The 19,794-nt window shown below is 46.0% G+C and overlaps 1 protein-coding gene across 3 annotated transcripts in view; it reads right to left on the bottom strand.

Moving 5' to 3' along the window:
• Positions 1 to 1,568: 1,568 nt before the first annotated feature.
• Positions 1,569 to 19,794, bottom strand: part of ANAPC16 (anaphase promoting complex subunit 16) — a 33,441-nt gene continuing 15,215 nt past the window's right edge. For 2 of the 3 annotated variants that reach the window (XM_073585805.1, XM_073585803.1), the window contains exons 2-4: positions 12,506 to 12,657; positions 8,282 to 8,356; positions 1,569 to 2,053 (exon numbers count right to left, since the gene is read on the bottom strand). In XM_073585805.1, coding sequence (XP_073441906.1) covers positions 1,917 to 2,053; positions 8,282 to 8,356; positions 12,506 to 12,657 — 364 coding nt within the window. In that variant the 3' untranslated portion in view covers positions 1,569 to 1,916. The remainder of the gene's footprint in view (positions 2,054 to 8,281; positions 8,357 to 12,505; positions 12,658 to 19,794) is intronic. The other variant, XM_073585804.1, reaches the window with a different exon arrangement.

Genomic DNA, 19,794 nt, shown 5'->3' with positions numbered 1-19,794 from the left:
GCGCTGCCGTGGGGGGCTCAGGGAAGCACGGAGGGAGCCCCCTCCCTGCCGATGCTTCCCTTTAACTCCCGGTACACCGCGATCGCGTTTGATCGCGGTGTGCAAGGGGTTAACGTGTCGGGGGCGGTCCGTGACCGCCCCTGACACATTGTGCCGGGTGTCAGCTGTGATAATCAGCTGACACCCGGCCGCGATCAGCGGCGCTCACCACGTGGGCGCCGCTGATCGCGGTAGACGTACTATCCCGTCCCCGGTCATACGGGCCCGGGTACCGTGGACGGGATAGTACGTCTCATGTCAGGAAGGGGTTAAAGAATGGAAAAAGATAGCTGGTGCAACTTGTTCATTCTATGCCTAGAAGACTTTGTGCTTAGCTTAAAAATCACACAGGTCATCCAAAATGCTAAGTGCAGTAGTTTTTCATGTGGGGTGTATTCATTTTTGCATCAACTAATTGGCGTGAAACTAATTATTTTGTAAAGAAAGATATATTATCCTTACTCTCATATTATGGGTTTAAAATATGTTCTATGAAACGCAGTCGTCAAAATTTGAGAAATTGTTCAGGTGTCCAGTGAGATACTGATTCAAATCTCACTTTTCAAAATGGGTGTACTCATTTATGCTGAGCACTGTATAATATAACACATTTTTCTCTTAATAAAAATTGTTAGGCTTAATAGGTGAAAGACAAATTATTGGTGCAGATGAGAATTTTGGAAAGTGGATGAAAAAACATCTACAGCATTAATGGTATTAAGAATCAAACATGTATAATTAGGGTATGTTCCCATGGTCAGTATTAGGCAGCGCTTTGGACGCAGCACATGTCCGCTCCGTCCAAAGCGCTGCTGGCTTTTGAACGCAGGTGATTCTGCATGTCTTCATTGAACATACGGAATCACCGCGTCCTATACATCGTACAGGTGACTATCTTGCGGAGATTGACAGTCTCTGCAAGATATATAGACATGCTGCGGGCTGGAAAAGATGCGCCGCATGTGTGTGTATGCAGGGATGCCGGAGGCGTCCCTGCACGCAAAGTGGAGTTGGGATTTAATGAAATCCCGAGAAAAAAAATCCCCCTCACTGGTGTGCTTGGTGTTTGCTATGGAGAGATTTTTAAAGAATCAACATATTTTTAAGTTGTCCAATAAAGCTTTGTAAAATTGCAGCCGCCTCTGTCTCAAGCTGGATCATTTTTTTTTCCTCTCTCTTGTTCCTAATTGATGTGGATGCTCACCACAATCCGTGCTGGGCGTTGGCAGGCTTGGGGATTACATTGCAGACGGGTAAGCTGACTACACTTTCTTTACTTAATGAAATCCCATCCATTATTCTGTAACATCTGGCCGCTATGGATTGGAAGCTGCGGATGTACGCAGCGTCCAGCCCGCAGCGTTTACTGACCGTGGAAACATACCCTTAAAAGTTATCATCAAACGTTACATGAAGTCAATAAATACCGCTATTATTTGGTCACTGGCTTTCTAATTACACTTTTGTTTTTTCCTACTAACATTACATTTTTCTTATCGTTACTCATAATCAAGACAGAAATGAAAAGGTAACCGTTACTCATTTTTATTTTAGAAAATAAGGTAAAAATAAAAACCAAAACAAAACTGCAGCATTACATTGCACATAAAAAAATAGGTTGTTAATGTATTGAAATCTGTAAACATTTTTCCCTGTTCCTTTACAGCTAAGGTACAAATCGTGGAAGTGTTCAACAAGTGTCTATTTCTAGACACTCTACGGTTTCCAAAAGGCCGCGATGTAATATATCACTGTTTTCAAGAACAACTGGACACACAATACACAATATTAATAAGCCCTTTTAGTAAGGCTGCATCCAAAAACCATAGAGTTTATCTTGTTTGAATTGTCAGACTTGGGTGACCGTGGTCTGTAGGTTATTTTCCCCCTGAAGAAGGTGTAAAGCCCAGGAGCTGTTCGATTGGTGTGTATCTCCACTCATCGGCCTCCAGCTCCTCCACTAATCCGGCCAACTTCTCCATTCGGGACACTTGTTGATCTGAAAAGATTAGACCTAAACAAATGTTACTGCAATTAGAACAGGATCATACTCTGTCTCTCAAGGTTGCTCTAGGACTTCAGGTCATCCTTGCGGAGGATCGTCAGGAATCACAGCCCCTGACTAACCGTAGTCTTATCTGTGGACACATAGTGACATGAACAAGATGTTCATAAGCTAGAGACAAACTGAGCAATTAAAAAAGTTAGAAGTGTCTACATGGACTCTTTAGAGGAGACGGTGGGAACGCACGTGACATTTGACTCCGATCAGGAGCAAATATGATTATTAAGAAGGTGGATAGTTTGTAGAACCTTCCAACATGAATGGCTTAGCTGTAAATAACAGTTTTAATTTTGCATAACATGTCTCAAAATAAAAGAAAAAATTCATCAAAACTTCCACGCCAGAATTATGATACATAAGCATGAGGAAAAAAAATAAGTAAAATTACAAAATATAGGCACAACTCGATGTTTAGTTATAAAAACATTTTGGCTCAAATTTTTGACGCAATGCCAATTAATACTGTGCTTCCCCAAACATAAGACCTACCCCTATAATAAGACAGCATGAGTTTACAGAATTTTTAGAGTATGCAAGAAATATAAGGCCTACCCCAAAAAATAAGCCCTAGTTACAGTCAGGACTGATGCTTTTTTGTGTGCGAGCGAGGCCGGGTGAGCAAGCCAGTCAATTGCTCAGAGCCCCCAGCATTTCAGGTTAAAACTTCTTGAGGACCTTTGTGACATCATGGTCATGTGGCTATGAGGTCACCGAAATCCTTTAGCTGCAGGAGTCTAGAGGAACTATAGAGGAGACAGGCTGCTATGTAGGGTCAGTGTTGGGGGGAGGGAATCTGGGCAATTTCTCAGGAACACCACTCTAAAGGGCCTGTCACACTAAGCGATATCGCTAGCAATATCGCTATAACGTCACTGGTTATAGCGATATTGCTAGCGATATCGCTATGTCTGATACTCACCTCCGACCGCTCCCCCGCTGGTTATCGCTGATCGCGCGAGAACGTCCTGGACCGATTCTCGTCGTCAGCTTCCTGCTGTGGAGACGAGCGACGCGTGGACGCAGGCGGGAGGACGTCAGGATCGCCTTGTCTGACAGGTAAGTAGCGACCCCCGATCCCTGCGATGTCGCTGGTGAAATCTGCCTGTGTGGCAGCTCACTAGCGACCACTTAGCGATGCACCAGCGATCCTGACCGCGTCATATCGCTGGTCGGGATCGCTGGTACATCGCTAAGTGTGACAGTACCTTAAGGGTCTTCAGCATTTCTATTCTGAGGTTAAGACTGCTTTTCTGACTGAGATTTCACCAAAGGTCCTATAGGAACTGAAGAGGAGACGGGCTGGTATGCACCGTATGTGCAGTGTGTGTGTGTGTATACACGTGTATGTGCAGTGTGTGATGACATGATTTTATTTGAATAAATGTTTCTTTATTCAGTCGCCACGACAGCACCACTAGAGGGGATCCGCCCTTCGGGGACAGAAAACCTACAGACACAAAAAGGGCGGCCCTCTCCCTCGCTTCAGTTTGGTTTCCTGTCCCTGACAGGCGAACCTCTTCAGACATATCTCCGTCGGAAGATGATTCCCAGGGCCGGCAGGTCGGGTCAGGCAGCGGGATGGTCCCTGCCGCGGCTTGCCCAGTATCCTAGAAGCACCCACGGCAGGGGAACTGTTGGTGAGGTGGCAGCAGGGCAAAGCACCCTCCAGGGGGAGGGCTGACTTTAGGTGGCCCATTGCCATGTGTACCGGTAAGTACATGCGCGGGGGCCTCCCTACTTCGGGATGGGGCCTGCTGGCGGCATCCGGGGTGGGTGCTCCTCCGTCTGGTGGGGCCGGCGGCGCGGTCCCAGCGGGTGCCCGCCGCTGTCGGGGAGCAGCCGCTGTGATGCGTCGGAAGGGGGCGGTCCCTGATGACGTGGCCGGGCATGCGCGGTGGGACCGGCGGCGTGGGCCTCTTCCTACGCTGGGCCGGGTAGGCGCCGGTGGGAGGATACCGGGGGCCACGGACAAGCGTCGCCCGGCGGGGGCGTGGTTCGGGGGGGCCGTTCCCAACACGCATCACAGTACCAGGCAGGCCACCCGGATTCGCCTACTGGCCTCATCCAGGGCAGGTACTGTCGGAGGGAGGCCGGCTATTTAAGGGGGCTGCATAGGCATCCAGGTGCTTTAAGGCCATTACGCATAATGGAGTCATCAGAGCAAGCAGCAGCATCGCCAGATCGCCCGCAACAGGAAAATCCCCGCGCTTCAGCTTCCCAATGGCGGTCCAGTAGCAGTAGCCGCCTTGCAGAAGCTAAAGCCAGCCAAAAGGAGAAGGATAAGTCCGGCAGGTCCTCAAGCCGCAGAGACACATCATTGGCTAAGAAGGACCCCCCGCAGACTACGGTACCTCTTACTACAGGCAGGGGGTAAGTGATCTTAGTGAAGGTTCACTAGGTGAGGTATTGTCTCCCCTTATGTTCCCTCTCTCCTAGTTTAGCAGGGACAAAAGAGTTCCGCTAAGACCAAACACAGGGAGTGTGCCGAATGTGGCGTTCCTCTCCCTGATGGCCATACTGAGTGGGAAAGGCTTCTCCCAGGCGTTAGTCAACACTCTATTAAAAAGCAGAAAACCTTCCACGACAAACATCTACGTCAAAATTTGGAAAAGATTCTTGTCAGCCTCAGGGGCGGAGGTTGGTCAGAGAATCCGTATTAACCAGGTTTTGGAGTTTCTACAGAAGGGGTTGGAGATGGGTCTGGCCACAAACACGCTCAGAGTCCAGGTCTCAGCCCTAGGGGCATTATACAACTGTAGCCTAGTGAGCAACTACTGGGAATCCAGATTCATAAAGACAGCGGCTAGATCTAGGCCCATCATTAAAAAGAAGCTAGTCCCCTGGGATCTGAACTTGGTGCTATCAGCTTTAACAGAAGCCCCGTTTGAGCCTATTGATTCTGCCCCTATTAGGATCCTATCCTTCAAAACTGCCCTACTGGTCGTGCTGACATCTGCCAGGAGGGTTAGCGATCTGCAGGCTCTCTCTAGACTCTCCCCGTATACTCAGTTTAGAGAAGACAGTCATACTAAGACCAGACCCCTTGTATCTGCCCAAGAGATAGTCCTTCCCTCCTTCTGCCCAAACCCTGTTAGCTAGTCAGAGAAAAAACTTCACTCACTAGACGTAAGAAGATGTCTTCTTACTTATATTAGGGCCATAGACTCTTGGAAGAAGGACAAATCCCTATTCGTTTCCTTTAAGGGAGTTAGGAAAGGGCTTAGGGTGTCCAGAAACACTTTAGCCAGGTGGATTAGGGAGGCAATTTCTCTGGCTTATACAGCAGGTGGCGCAGAAGCTCCGTAAGGCGTAAGAGCACACTCCACCCGGGACGTGGCGACATCATGGACAGAGTGCTCGGAGGTATCCATCGAGGACATTTGTAAGGCAGCTACGTAGTCCTCTCCATCTACGTTCTTTAAACACTATAGGTTGGATTTGGGCGACTCCTCCGATCTCACATTTGGGAGAAAGGTGCTTGAGGCAGCTGTCCCTCCCTAGGCTCTTTACATCTCTGTAATTCTCTTGTGGTGCTGTCGTGGCGAATAAATGCTTAGCTACTTACCGGTAGCGGTGTTTTCCAGGAGCACACAACAGCACCTTTCCATTCCCTCCCTTTCTTCGTTTTCTCACGTATGGATCAGCACCTTTTCCTCAGGAGTTAGACCTTAGGCATGGGTGTGAAGAGTATTTAATTGGATGTATATATAAGTTGCTACTAACCAGGGAGGTCCTCTCATGCTCTGTAATCCAACTGAAGCGAGGGAGAGGGCCGCCCTTTTTGTGTCTGTAGATTTCTTGTCTCCGAAGGGCGGATCCCCTCTCGTGGAGCTGTCATGTGTTCCTGAAAAACACCGCTATCGGTAAGTAGCTAAGCATTTTTCTATTCAAGACTATATGTGGATTGTTGTTCATGGAAAAAAATAAAAAGTGAGCCCTAAGCTATCTTTCAGAGCAAAAAATAATATAAGACCCTGTCTTATTTGTGTAGCCACACAGTAGGTAGTGTAAATGTAGACTGGACAGTCTAAATATGCACCAAATGTACCAAACACCACAAATGATTGATAAACTAAACAGTCTTGCCCCAAATTTAAGTCTACACTGCCTAAGAATGAGAGTTTAATAGATTTGCCCCTATATCTCACCGTGCTCATTTTAATGCAAATATTAGAATGTCTCAGTACTGCAGATTTTAAGCTCAATAAAGTTGTATCTCTGGCAATATAATCCGCCTATAAACCCAGAGCCGATGCGTTACGTGTAGCTCTCAGCTCCTGTACATTGCATGCATCATCTACAGTCAATAGATACCACCTGTCATCAGCGAGTCTACCAGTGATCAGTAAATCAAGGTATGGCAGCAGCAGCAGCAGAAAAGACAAAATATAAAAAAAAACCTACAATATACTATCTGTATGATTGATGACAGGGAAAACATCCATCCTCTGGTGATAACTATCATGGGAGTTCCCTTACTCTAATCAGTGGCTACAGAAAACTGAACCCTGGAAATGCACAACTTACATCCTTTTAGCCCCAGGAATCAAAGAACAAAGCTTTACAAGTGAATGTTTGGAGACGAGGTCTTCTCTGCTCCCATTTAATTGTCGCCATCAAGGATAGGTGTTAAAATTGCTGCCCTCAAGGGAAGAAAAAAATATAAGGAGCAATATAACTAGAATTGATTTCTGGCTCTCTGATTGTAACCAGGAAAATTATTATCTTTGCAAACCAGTAGATAGAAAAATATTAAAATCTGAGCGTCCTCAGTGCTCAGTGGATGATACCTTTTACCATTATCAACCACTGAACTCTCAGATTGTCATATTTTTCATTTGTAACCAGTCCTAGTACTAATGTGTCAGCTCATGGTATCTAGCAGACCAGAGAAGTGGCTGCTCTCTGAGGAAGTGTACAGGCACAAGACGATGGGCATTAGAGACGCCAGCCATTCTAGTGATCAGTAGGGGTCCCAGCCCCTCATCTAGCTACAAGTTATCACAGATTCAGAGAAGAGATAAGTATTCTAACCACTAAGATGTATTATCTAATGGATTCACATTCCATAAAAGTGTGAGATTGTTGGGGGTGGGAGAGCTGCGGCCCCGAGCAATCCAGAACACAAGGGAAATACAGCTCTCTTCATTGGTGGAGAGGGTGTCTGCACATGGCCAGTTACTTACATCTAACTGAATAGATATTAAATAGTGGAGATATACAATCAGCCCATACTGAATGACACAGGGACTGAGCTGAGGTATCCAAGCCGCTGCACATTACACACATCTGTGCTGCTCAGCTCAATTGAACAGGTACATCTGCAGGCCGCCGCTGGAGATAACAGCAATGATCGGTGGGGTGACCATTAAACTTGACTGTATGTATGTCACTAGTACTAATGTCCTCTGTTTTGAGATTGGAGCCCTGTGAACTTCAAATCTTCAATGGCCACTGTAAATGCATGGGGAGCGCTGTGGAAACCGGTCCTCCTGGGCCATTCTCTGCTTTGGGGTGGACGCGACACTGTCATCATCAGCGCTGGGACTTCACATGGCAGTGGCCATTATGGACATGAAGCAAACATGGCATCAATCTCAGACCGGAGGACAGAAATGAAGAGTCACATTTTACACTGAGGGAGGAGGGATGGTTCAGAAGCTAAGGGCCCCGTCACACACAGCGATCTCGCTAGCGAGATCGCTGCCGAGTCACAAGTTTTGTGAGACAACAGCGATCTCACCAGCAAGATCGCTGTGTGTGACAGCGATCAGCGACCGGCTCCCCTGCCGGTATCGCAGATTGCTGTAGGAGAGACCAGGACTTTTCTTTGGTCGCTGGTCTCCAACGTACACATCGGGTACGTGCGTCCCTTGGATACCCGATGTGTACGTTAGTTACCAGCTCCCTGCATCAGCGCGCTGGTAACTAAAGAACACAGCGACACCGCGCGCTCGGCGTCGCTGTGCTGATCGCTGGTGAAGCTGCCTGTTTGACAGCTCACCAGCGATCACATAGCGACTCACCAACGATCCTGACACGTTGATATCGTTGTCGGGATCGCTGGTGAGTCGTTATGTGTGACGGGGCCTTAAGTCTCAGCACCAGCATGCACATTACCTGTAGGACGTGGTACGGTTTCCTGCAATACAGATGTGACTTGCATTCATTACTTACCATGCTTTACTTGCTTCAGGGTTGATGCCACCTGATAACTGAACACAGATTCACATAGGAATCGCTCCGAGCCATCTGCAGACAAGAGGGGAAATCACAAAGCTACAAATATCCTTGTATCTGTAGTACAGTGTATCACAGAAAATGGGATCAAATCTCCTTATAATTACAGATAAAAGGACGTTATAAACAAATACTCCACAGTATGCAAAAACACCACCCAAAACGATATGAAGGAGATTGCACGGTGCAATATACTGATCAGTGGCCACTAACACTCCTATCAACCATGAGGGTCTGGGTAATTTGTATTACGCCTGCAGTTACAGGGCTCCAGCTTAAAGGCCAATAATAAAGTTAATTACTGGACTGTCCTGAACCTTCTAAGTACACGGTCCCACAAATCACAAACACTCTCTCGTCCGGCAGCATCACAAGGCCGGACCGCATAGGAGTAGTGCCTCTGACATCACGGAGCAGAGGTAGCAGGTTCCCCCGACGCCGCTCCATTCATTGTCTATAGGACTACTGGAAATACAGAGTACAGCACTTTGCAACCTCTACCAGTACCATAGACAATGAATGTAGCGGTGGAGCACATGAAAGACCATTTCTCCATTGTGATGTGGCACCTCAAATCCTCATTCTCAGGATCAGTGGAGGCTCCCATGATCAGCAAGTTATCACTACGTGACTGCAGTATCCACTGTATGCCCTTAGCGAGAGAACGCTCACATCACCGCATGCATCTGATTTGCACAGCTGTGATTATGTGCCGACTATTCTCACCCGACTATTATCACACCTCATCTATTCATAGAAGCCAGATGAGACTAGGGGGCACATGATTACAAGTGTGCAAACCACAAACATGTGGTCCGTGCTCCAATCTACTGAGGCGTGGCACACATGGGTGCTTTGTTCCTTTACAGGACATCGAATAAGGCTGCTCTTGCACTTGACGTGATTTTGCGGCCCCAATATCGGCGCGCAAAAATTCCAGGGTACGCCGTGTGCAGTACGGCCGTGAAAAAAGATTGAGCTTGCTCGATCTTTTTTCACGGCTTACGGACACGGCCTCCACTGAAAGTCAATGGAGCCGCAAAAACAAACGGAAGTTTGTTTTTGCGGCGCACCATGACTTTCGGTTTTGCGTACCGCCGTTTTTTTTCCCAATACTATTTACATAGTATTGGGAAAAAAAAACAAAACACGGCGATCCGCAGAAACGGGCCGCAATAAATGCGGTAAGTGTAAAACCAGCCTAAGAAGAAACAAGTGTCCTTTCTGGGGAGCCCTTCAGTAGCGGGCCCAGAGAGGCGACAAACAAAATAAATGACTCTCACCGTACTCCGATCTGTGCCTCCCATTGGTCCACTGTGATCAAGATCTAGTGGGAGCTTCACCAAAGGATCGTGGTTTTATTGTCTACATTTTCCTCAACCCCAACAGATATTTTAGAATGCCGAACGCGCTGAACGAGTATCCATAGCTCTTTGTTCAGAAATAAAGCTCCTCTCCACGATATTTGGAAATAATTACTCTTTCAGTGGCTTTGCACAACTCGGACAAAATCTTCTTAAACATTATATTCTCCAGTGTAAAATAAAAATACCAGATGCCTCCCGCTCCGGTGCTGTTCCAGTGATGTCTGTGCAGGGTCTCCGTCACTCACATAATATTGCTATGCCACGGAGGCACTGCAGCCAATCAGCGGCCACTAATGGACGGCTTCTCTCACACTTCCTTCGGACAAACTTTCAATGTTCAAAGGAAGTTTGAGAACCACAGCCCGTCAGGGCCGCTGATTGGCTGCAGTGCTTCCGTGGCATAGCAGTATTACATGAGCTCCGGGAGACCCAGCACAGGCATCGCTGGAACACGAGTAGATGCCATTTTTATTTTACACTGAGGAACATGGTATTTAAGAAGGTGGTTGACCGAGTAGTTTATTATAAACATTGAAGGGAGAAATCCTCTGTCTCATTTAGCAAAGTTCACTATTTAGAGAATGCGCTGATCTGCGGAGCCGCCTGCATCCTCCGCCTCTCTTCCCTAGTGAGTCTATGAAAGTTCTATGAAAGCCAACAGTGCCCTCTAGTGGTGAACAAGCAACTTGCACTCTGTTTTACTTCCTCTACCTTACCCTATCTGGTTTTCCTAATATCCCAGTTGTATATAGTTATCCATAATTGTAGCTTCCATAATTCTATTACCTAGCTGAGGTAAAAAAACTAGTGCTCTTGTCTCAGCCATGTTAGAGGGAGCCGCTAGTTACATTTAGCACAAGCACTGGGAGCAGAATGACACGTGAACGAACGCTAAAGTGCTCGGATCCTTTCTTCCTACCACTTTCCTTGTTTCCAAACTTGTTAAAAAGTTGGCAGGGTTGGTTTAATGGCCTCTTGTGCTGACTTAATAGGATTTCAAGATGGCTCATATTATTCTCTCCAGGAGATCAGTGCAGCCGATGCCGTATGGCAGCTGCTTATCATCATGTTCGCATCCAATATAAATGCAAGCTAGGCCAATCACATTTTGTACTGTAGCTGCCATGCTTTTCCACACACACTGCCACCTTTAATTTAACCCCTTCATGACCGGCGGTATTTTCGTGTTTTCATTTTTTGCGCCCCTTCTTTTGTGGGACGAGTTGTACTTTTGAATGACGCAATCGGTTTTAGCATGTCGAGTACTGGAAAATGGGGAAAAAAATTCCAAGTGCGGTGAAATTGCAACAAAAAAGTGCAATTTCACAACTCTTTTTTGTTTTGCTTTTTTGCTATGCTCAATAAATGCTAAAACTGACCTGCCATTATGATTCTTCAGGTCATTACGAGTTGATAGACACCAAACATGTCTAGGTTTTTTTTATTTAAGTGGTGAAAAAGTTCCAAAGTTTGTTAAAAAATAAATAAAACTGCGCCATTTTCCGATACCCGTAGCGTCTCCATTTTTTGTGATCTCGCGTTGGGTGAGGGCTTATTTTTGGCGTGCTGAGCTGTAGTTTTTAATAATATCATTTTGGTGCAAATAAGATCTTTTGATCGTCCGTTACTGTGTTTTAATGCAATGTTGCGGCGACTTTTTTTCTCGTTATATTGATAGATCGGGCGATTGTGAACGTGGCGATACCAAATATGTGTATGTTTGATATTTTTGTTTTATTTTGAACGGGGGCTGCCATAACCCTATAGGCTCTGCTCCATACAGGCGATAATCAGATTGCCTGTATGTAGCAGAATTGCTTACTTGCTATGAGCGCCGACCAACAGGCAAGGAGACCTCTGGTTGTCATGCCATCTCATCGGTGACCCACGATCACATGACAGGGGTCACCGAAGGGTGGATTGCCAGTGCGCTGGCTACAAGCGTGTTAAATGCCGCTGTCAAGAGTTTGATAGCTGCATTTAACGAGTTAATAGCTGCGGGTGGTTCCGAGCACGTCAGCTGTTCAAAACAGCTGACATGTCTCGGAAAAGATGTGGGCTCACTGCCGGAGCTCACATCAAAGGGAGGGTGTCCGACGTCGGAAAGGGGTTAAGGCATTGCCTGGAGTCTTAGCAGTTAGACATCCACACTCATCGATCATTGCTTATCACGTCACGATACCAAGAAAGCATGCCATAGGGCTCAAATCCTCCTGCAATGGTGTCTTTAGTGCAATGCATCGTGTGAAAAGGTGACTGGTAAAACAGCTGTGGTGCCACCTAGTGGTGGCTATTATGTCAGTATGCAATACAATTTGGAAGCATCACTCAGGGTCAGGTGGTGGAAAAACTCTTGAAGATGTATTCCCATCTCCAAGATCATATCCCAATATGTAGTAGGTGCAATATTAACAATATTAGCAAATACCTCCAATTATAACTGTAGCACACTTCTTCCGATTTGCTATGTCGTTTACCCCATGTGCAGGGCATTGAAGTAGCTTAGGTATCCATAGTTACAAACACTCATATAGTGACAGTTAGTTAGTGGGGTATAGCGAATCAGAAGAACTATACTACATTTCTAATTGGATTTATTTGCTTATATTATTATTACATCTACTACATATTGGGATAGGATCTTGGAGATGGGAACCCCCCTTCAATGACAGCCCTCTCAGGAGAGCAGGGAATCGGTACTGTTATATCAGTGGGTTGGTGCCATTACTTAATACAAAATATTTTAAAACCCTTCCAACCAATCAGAGCACTTTAATTTCCAAGCGTAGTTTACCTTCCAGCATCTCCCCGGCTGCTTTTGGACAAGTGAAAAGTGCTTTTCTTGGTGGCGCCAAATCTGAAACACTAAACCCAGATCCAGTAACGGAGCTGCCACTCACACCACCGGCTGAGGAAGATGAAGAAGAGGCGGCCATGCCTGAGGGTCTGAGAGAAAAGCAGATAAAGAGTTAAACGTGTCCTGCCATAAGTCGTGCGATTGAGGCTTATGTGTGTACAAGATCTGATCCTGACACTATATAAAGAAAGCTAGTAATGGATGTGAGGATACAAACATCAAGAAAACACAAGATAACTGGGCACCTCAGTAATAAACACATAGAAACAAGCTGCCCCATATACAACACATGCAATAAACACCCCACACTGAGAAGCCGCGGGGCACGGCGAGGACATATGTGGCACCTCCCACTTGTCACTTTGTAATTTGGGGGTCCTATATATCGGCGTATTGATGATACTTTCTGATATTTAGGGATATTAAGGGCTTGTGTACAGATTGGACCAGCAGATCACACACTGACCCATGCTACTGAAGGAGGAGGCAGGGCCGAGGACAGGATCTGTGAGGGAAATCACATCAGGCTGCGATTTGACGCTGAAGTTGGAGGAGACTCAGATGCCACAGTACAGTGTAGTAGGTTTTTTTACAGATACATTGCAATTTTGTAACAAAGGATACTACAAATGATTGTTATTGAATAGACCATTTTTACCCTACACAGTTATTCCCAAATGGCTTTTTTTTTTTTTTTTTTAACAAAACATAACTGCATGAATACTGTAATTACTGTCCAAGGCCAACATAATGTTTATTTCTTACATCTTTGAGTTTTTATCTCTTTCTGCTTCTTGATGTATCCAGCTTCACACAGCACGATGAGTCGTCCTATAGTTACTTGCTTAAATGGAACCTGTCACCCCCCCAGGGCGTTTTTAAGTAAAAGATCCACCTTCAGCAGCACTAAAGCTCCCGTCACACACAACGAGATCGCTAGCGAGTCACAAGTTTTGTGACAACAACGATCTCACCAGCGAGATCGCGGTGTGTGACACCTATCAGCGACCGGCCCCCCGCCGGTATCGCTGATCGTGCTCAAAAGCCCTGGACTTTTTTTTTTGATCATTGGTCTCCCGCTGGTCAGCACACATCGCTGCGTGTGGCAGGCGGGAGACCAGCGATCTGGTAACCAAGGTAAACATCGGGTTTCTAAGCGCCGTGCTTAGAAACCCGATGTGCACGTTAGTTACCAGCGCGCTGCTGCAGGGAGCTGGTAACCAAGGTAAAAAGCGGGTTTCTAAGTGTCGCGCGGCACTTAGAAACCTGATGTTTACCTTGGTTACCAGCTCCCTGCATCAGTGCGCTGGTAACTAACGTACACTGCGGGTAACTAAGCGATGTGCGTCGCTTGTTACCCACGTGTCGCTGGTGCTGATCGCTGGTGAAGCTGCTTGTTTGGCAGCTCACCAGCGATCATGTAGCGACACACCAGCGATCCTGACAAGGTCATATCGTTGTCGGGATCGCTGGTGCGTCGCTATGTGTGACGGGGCCCTAAGTCTGCATTCTGTGAAGGTGACTCTTCTGTTTCTGACCCCTAGTAACGCAGAAATATCAACTTTTATAACTAGGTCCTCAGAGATAGATGGACAGAAAGAAAAATAGTTAGAGATAGGATAGTGAAATATTAAGCCAATAGAGGACTTTACAAAATATACAATACTGCAAATTTATTGAAATAAAAAGGGTTTTTACAGTGACACACCTAAGCTGATGAGCTGACCTGCCAGTGACCGGCTTGTGCTGAGGGAGGAAAAAGATAGAGGAGGAGGGGGATGGGAGAAGCTGCAGCTAGAGTTGTCACAGCACAGGCATACTACACAGGAGGCAGCAACGCACAGGGGCATGATGGATGGCTGGAAGGCGGTGCCCAGACAAAACAGGGGCATGATGGACGGCTGGGAGGCGGTTGATACAGGGGGACACACCATACCTATGGGACGCATTACAGGTATGAGGACCTAGTTATAAAAGTCATTATTTCTGCGTTACTAGGGGTCAGAAACAGAAGAGCCACCTTCACAGAATGCAGCCTTAGTGCTGCTGAAGGTGGCTCTTTTACTTAAAAATACCCTGGGGGGTGACAGGTTCCCTTTAAGGCTGGGGTCACAGGGCCAACCAGAGAGTGAGCACAGTGTGATCTGATTCTCTCGGATGTGGAGAAAATAAAAGGTCTCCACTTCCTCCACTCTCTCAGGCTGGGTTCACACTGGCGTTCGGCCTGTCTGCGTATGACTGCATACTTCCTCCTTAAGCTCTGCCTACTTCCGCATGTGTCCAACGTCATCTTGCGTACCTATCTGTAACACTGTGTACGCAGGGACATGCGTTGTATTTGGATGCGTCCGCATGTGGCGTTTTGACGTGCCCGCCGACCACACAGGAATGTAACTGTCAGCGGGCACGTCAAAACGCAGCATTTGGACGCAAACGCATGTCCCTGCGTACCCAGTGTTATAGATAGGTACGCAGGATGACATTGGACACATGCGGAAGTAGGCAGAGCTTAAGGGAGGAAGTACGCAGACCAGCTAAACGCCAGTGTGAACCCAGCCTCAGTCCATGAAATTCAGATTGCGCTCAGATGTCATCCGAATGCAGTCTGAGGGTATGTGCACACGGTGCGGATTCTGCTGCGGATCTACAGCGTTTCTGCAGCTGCGGGTCCGCAGCAGATTTAGGTGCGTTGTACAGTACCATTGTTTTCAATGGTAAACTGGAAAATCCGCAGCATGTCAATTCTTTTGTGCAGAAACGCTGCGGTTTCACACCTCATCCATTATAAGGTGTAAAACCCCACAGGCAAAACCGCAGATAAACCCCTGGACTTTAGTCCTGTGGATTTATCTGCGGTTTTCACTACAAAATCCGCAGAGCCAAAAAACTCCGTGTGCACATACCCTGAAGGTTTCCACTGACTCAGTGACTTGAATGGCCGAGTACGATACGATAATCAAATCCAATTTGGGCATGCTGCAAATTTTTCCTTGAAAGAAATCGGACATGTGCATGGCCCCATAGAATAACATTGCTCTGAGAGCCATCCTAGGTTTTGTAGGATCGCACTCGGACCAATAATTCAGTTATGTGCACACAACTTAAAGGGCATCAGTCAGTAGGATCAAGCTTAAGCTGTCTATATGGACATATCCATTATATAAAGTTGATAGAATTAATGCCATTATATCTGCAATTCGATGTCTTGTTCCAGGGAAATCCACATAGTTCTTATACATGAATGAGCTGTTACAGGCACTGGGCCGGACATTGTTCTCCCTGAGAATCTGCGTCCAGAGATAATTATAAATGAAAGGGGCGTTCCCAATGTGAGACATGTAGCTCAGGAGAGCAGACTGTCAGTCATTACATGCTGCTTCTCTGTGGCCTCCCCTCTAACACTCTCACACCCCTCCAATCTATTCTTAACTCTGCTGCCCGACTAATCCACCTGTCCCCCCGCTATTCCCCGGCCTCTCCCCTCTGTCAATCAATGCACTGGCTCCCCATTACCCAAAGACTCCAGTTCAAAACCCTAACCATGACATACAAAGCCATCCACAACCTGAGTCCTCCATACATTTGATCTCGCCTCCCCGTACTTACCTGCACGAAACCTCCGATCCTCACAAGATCTCCTTCTGTACTCCCCTCTTATCTCCTCTTCCCACAATCACATACAAGACTTCTCTCGCGCATCCCCCCCCCCCCGACTCTGGAACTCTCTACCACAACATATCAGACTCTCGCCTACCATGGAAACCTTCAAAAAGAACTTGAAGACCCACCTCTTCCGACAAGCCTATAACCTGCAGTAGCCACCGATCCACCAAACCGCTGCACGACCGGCTCTACCCTCGCCTACTGTATTATCACCCATCCCTTGTAGATTGTGAGCCCTCGCAGGCAGGGTCCTCTCTCATCCTGTACCAGTCGTGACTTGTATTGTTTAAGATTACTGTACTTGTATGTATTACAGTATGTATACCCCTCCACACATGTAAAGCGCCATGGAATAAATGGCGCTATAATAATAAATAATAATTATTACATGTCTTGCACTGGTAATGCCCCCATTCACTTATAATAATCTCTGGAGGCAGATTCTCATTCAGATCTGTGTCCAGCCTGTAGATCTTAACAGACAATTTACATATAAAGAAAAATGTGGATTTTTCTGAAATACATCAGATCGCAGATATTAAGGGATCATATTTAGTGATGAGCGAGTATACTCGTTGCTCGGGTGATCTCCGAGTATTTTGACGTGCTCGCAGATTTAGTTTTCGTTACCTCATCTGCATGATTTGCGACTGCCAGACAGCCTGAATACATGTGTGGAATGTCTGTTTGTTAGAGAATTCCCTCATGTATTCAGCCTGTCTGCAAGTCGTGAATCATGCAGATGAGGCGACGAAAACTAAATCTCAGAGCACACCAAAATAATCGGAGATCACCCGAGTAACGAGTATACTCGCTCATCACGCATCATTTTATTAAACTTCTTATGACCATGTCCATAGAGAAAGCTTAGGAGGGTTGAGCTCACTGACAGATTCACATTCTCTGGCAGCACCCGCTTCTTCTCAGTGCTGCAGGCCCCTGCTTCTGCTTGCCTGATATATAGAGCAACCTGAACACAGGCAATTTGTATTTTATGGATTCGGTGACCATTGATAGCTGTGAAAGTCTTTGCTGTGATCCATTATTGAATATCTGATCAATACTTATTACTATTTATAAACTCCACATTACATTGGTGGCTCATTGCATAGCAGAGCATAACATAGAATAGCTGAGCAGGGCTACAACATGGCTCTCAGTGCAATAAGGGACTGGGGGATGTTTTATTAGACAGGGTCATGAGTGCGTCTGGTTCACATTAATTAGGCAGGGTCATTCGGTACAAAGGAAGATGGTATCTGTGGGATCTTTAGTATAGCTGAAGTGTGCTACACCTGGCTGTCAGATGTTTTATTGCACAGGGTCACTAGGTGCATCTGAAAAGCTTGAAAGAAAGCATTAGAACTACTGGAGGATAGAAGCAATGGTAACAGGGAACCATGATGGTGGTGGAGGGGTGAAATCAAATCAGAGCAGATTTAAAAATAGGTTATATTGGTGCAGATTAATTCTGTATGTGCAGAAAACATGATTTTGCTGGATGGGTGGCCGCAGTATGTGATGACCATGTGTCTCAATGTCAGTTTAATGGACGTTTTGTTATAGGGTAGCTTGTTGGTCAATGATGTAATTATTGGATGTGCCCATTTATCATGTGTCTTTTCTTGCAGGTCACTTTTAATACAGATGGAGCATTCTGGATGATACATGAATGGATATTTGTATTGCTGCCGTTTATGTCTGTGCTGCATGTGATCAAATGGAGGTCTGAGCCCCCAATTATTGCGAGATGACAATATACCTTCTAAAACATGATTCATCTTTGAATACACTTTCCATATCAATCCCTCAATTTTCAACATCACCGCTTGCCTTTATAATGAAAAAAAAAAAAACAACTTCACTGTTTACTCCTAGTGAATAAAAAGCTTTCCTGGCCATGTGATGGATGCACAGATCCCCGGCTCGTTACAGTACCATTACAGGAAGAGGGTAAAGACATATGAATATGTTCTCCGACTCATCTACAGCCTGTAGAAGAGAAGTCAGATGAACACAGGATCAGTCTGGGTGGTCTGTATACATGGGGGCTCATCGTTCTGCATAGATACTGTACAGATAGAATGATAGAATTAAAGCGGATCTGCCACCAGATTTCATAATGCAAACATAATTCAATACACCATGTACTTTAAAAAGCTTTTTGAGAATAGCTGTATCCCTGACTGATAATAAAATAAGCATTTCATCTAGTTGGATTTAATATTACATTACAACACGGCTTTTCATAGTAAACACACCAGTCTTGTCAGGTCTAAGAAATGTATTTAATACTGTATACAATTTGTATTGTGACAGATCTGCTTTAAAAGTATTTGCAAAACTGCATGATTTATATTTTAAATCTATTTGAGCAACATAAAATGGCTGCAAAGTGAATACCGGTGACCCAAGAAGCCACGCTCTTGCCCCTAAACTTCAGGCAGGCATTGGTGTGGCAGCATGGTTAGGATACGTTTAGAGTTTGGTCTCAGCACTTACATATATTTCTGTGGATCTGCAGGAAAATCATCAACACTAGTATTTACAAAGGGAATCTAACAGATACAAGGGGCAGGTTTTGCTCGTATTTTATTCCCATTCATCCACTGTTTTTTTTTTTTTAAATCCACCATACAGTCCCAGAGATATGACCTTTTCATTTACTGCTGATTCTTATGGTCTTTTCTAAAGGGGCCGCACTCACAGGATTCTCTTGCGGGTGCCTTAATTATTACCTTGTGGACAGTCCATATCTCCGGAATCATAAAGAGAATTAAACAAGCAAAAAACCCTGAATGTTTTGTGAAGCAACAGGAATAAAATAAGAGCAAAAACTGTCACATGTCCAACCTTTTAAGGGAGATCAGTACATTTACATATGGAGGTAATGGTATGACCGTACAGTCGCCCAACTAAACGAAAAGATGTACTGTACAGATCAGAAGTGTCAGTCGTGAGAAATGGAGCATAGAAGCCATACGCAAATCAGGCTAAAAGTGCTCTGGGGGCGTCATTGCCCTTGGAATATGGCGTATAAGTGGCACACCACCACCGCGCTATGACATTATTGGGAAAATCTGAGACAAATCTACGTTAAATCACAACAGAAAATTAATCCCCCCACTCCATTCATTATTAGGCCACAATCGCACATGGTGGAAACGCTGCCTTTTTCTAAGGCTAGTTTCACACTAGCGTTTATTCGACGCAGCGCACGGCGCCGCTAAGCCCCGCCCCCTGCCCGCCCCATCCGGTCATCGCCGCCTACTATCGCACATGGACGCTTGCGATCTGCGCACCCTATCTTTAGCATAGGGTGAGCAGATCGTGCGCTGGCCGTGCGCTAGTAGGATTTTGGCGTGCGCTGCGCACTTTTGAAGGTGCGCCCATGCGCGCCGAACGCAGCATGTTGCATTTCGGCACGCACGGCGCACCTTCAAAAGTGCGCAGCGCACGCCAAAATCCTACTAGCGCACGATCTGCTCACCCTATGCTAAAGATAGGGTGCGCAGATCGCAAGCGTCCATGTGCGATAGTAGGCGGCGATGACCGGATGGGGC

This window comes from Dendrobates tinctorius, unplaced genomic scaffold, assembly GCF_039654945.1.
Source record: "Dendrobates tinctorius isolate UK_male_01 unplaced genomic scaffold, ASM3965494v1 ptg000089l, whole genome shotgun sequence".
Classification (NCBI taxonomy): domain Eukaryota; kingdom Metazoa; phylum Chordata; class Amphibia; order Anura; family Dendrobatidae; genus Dendrobates; species Dendrobates tinctorius.
Note: the sequence above shows the minus strand (reverse complement) of the source record. Positions and strands in the feature narration are given on the sequence as shown.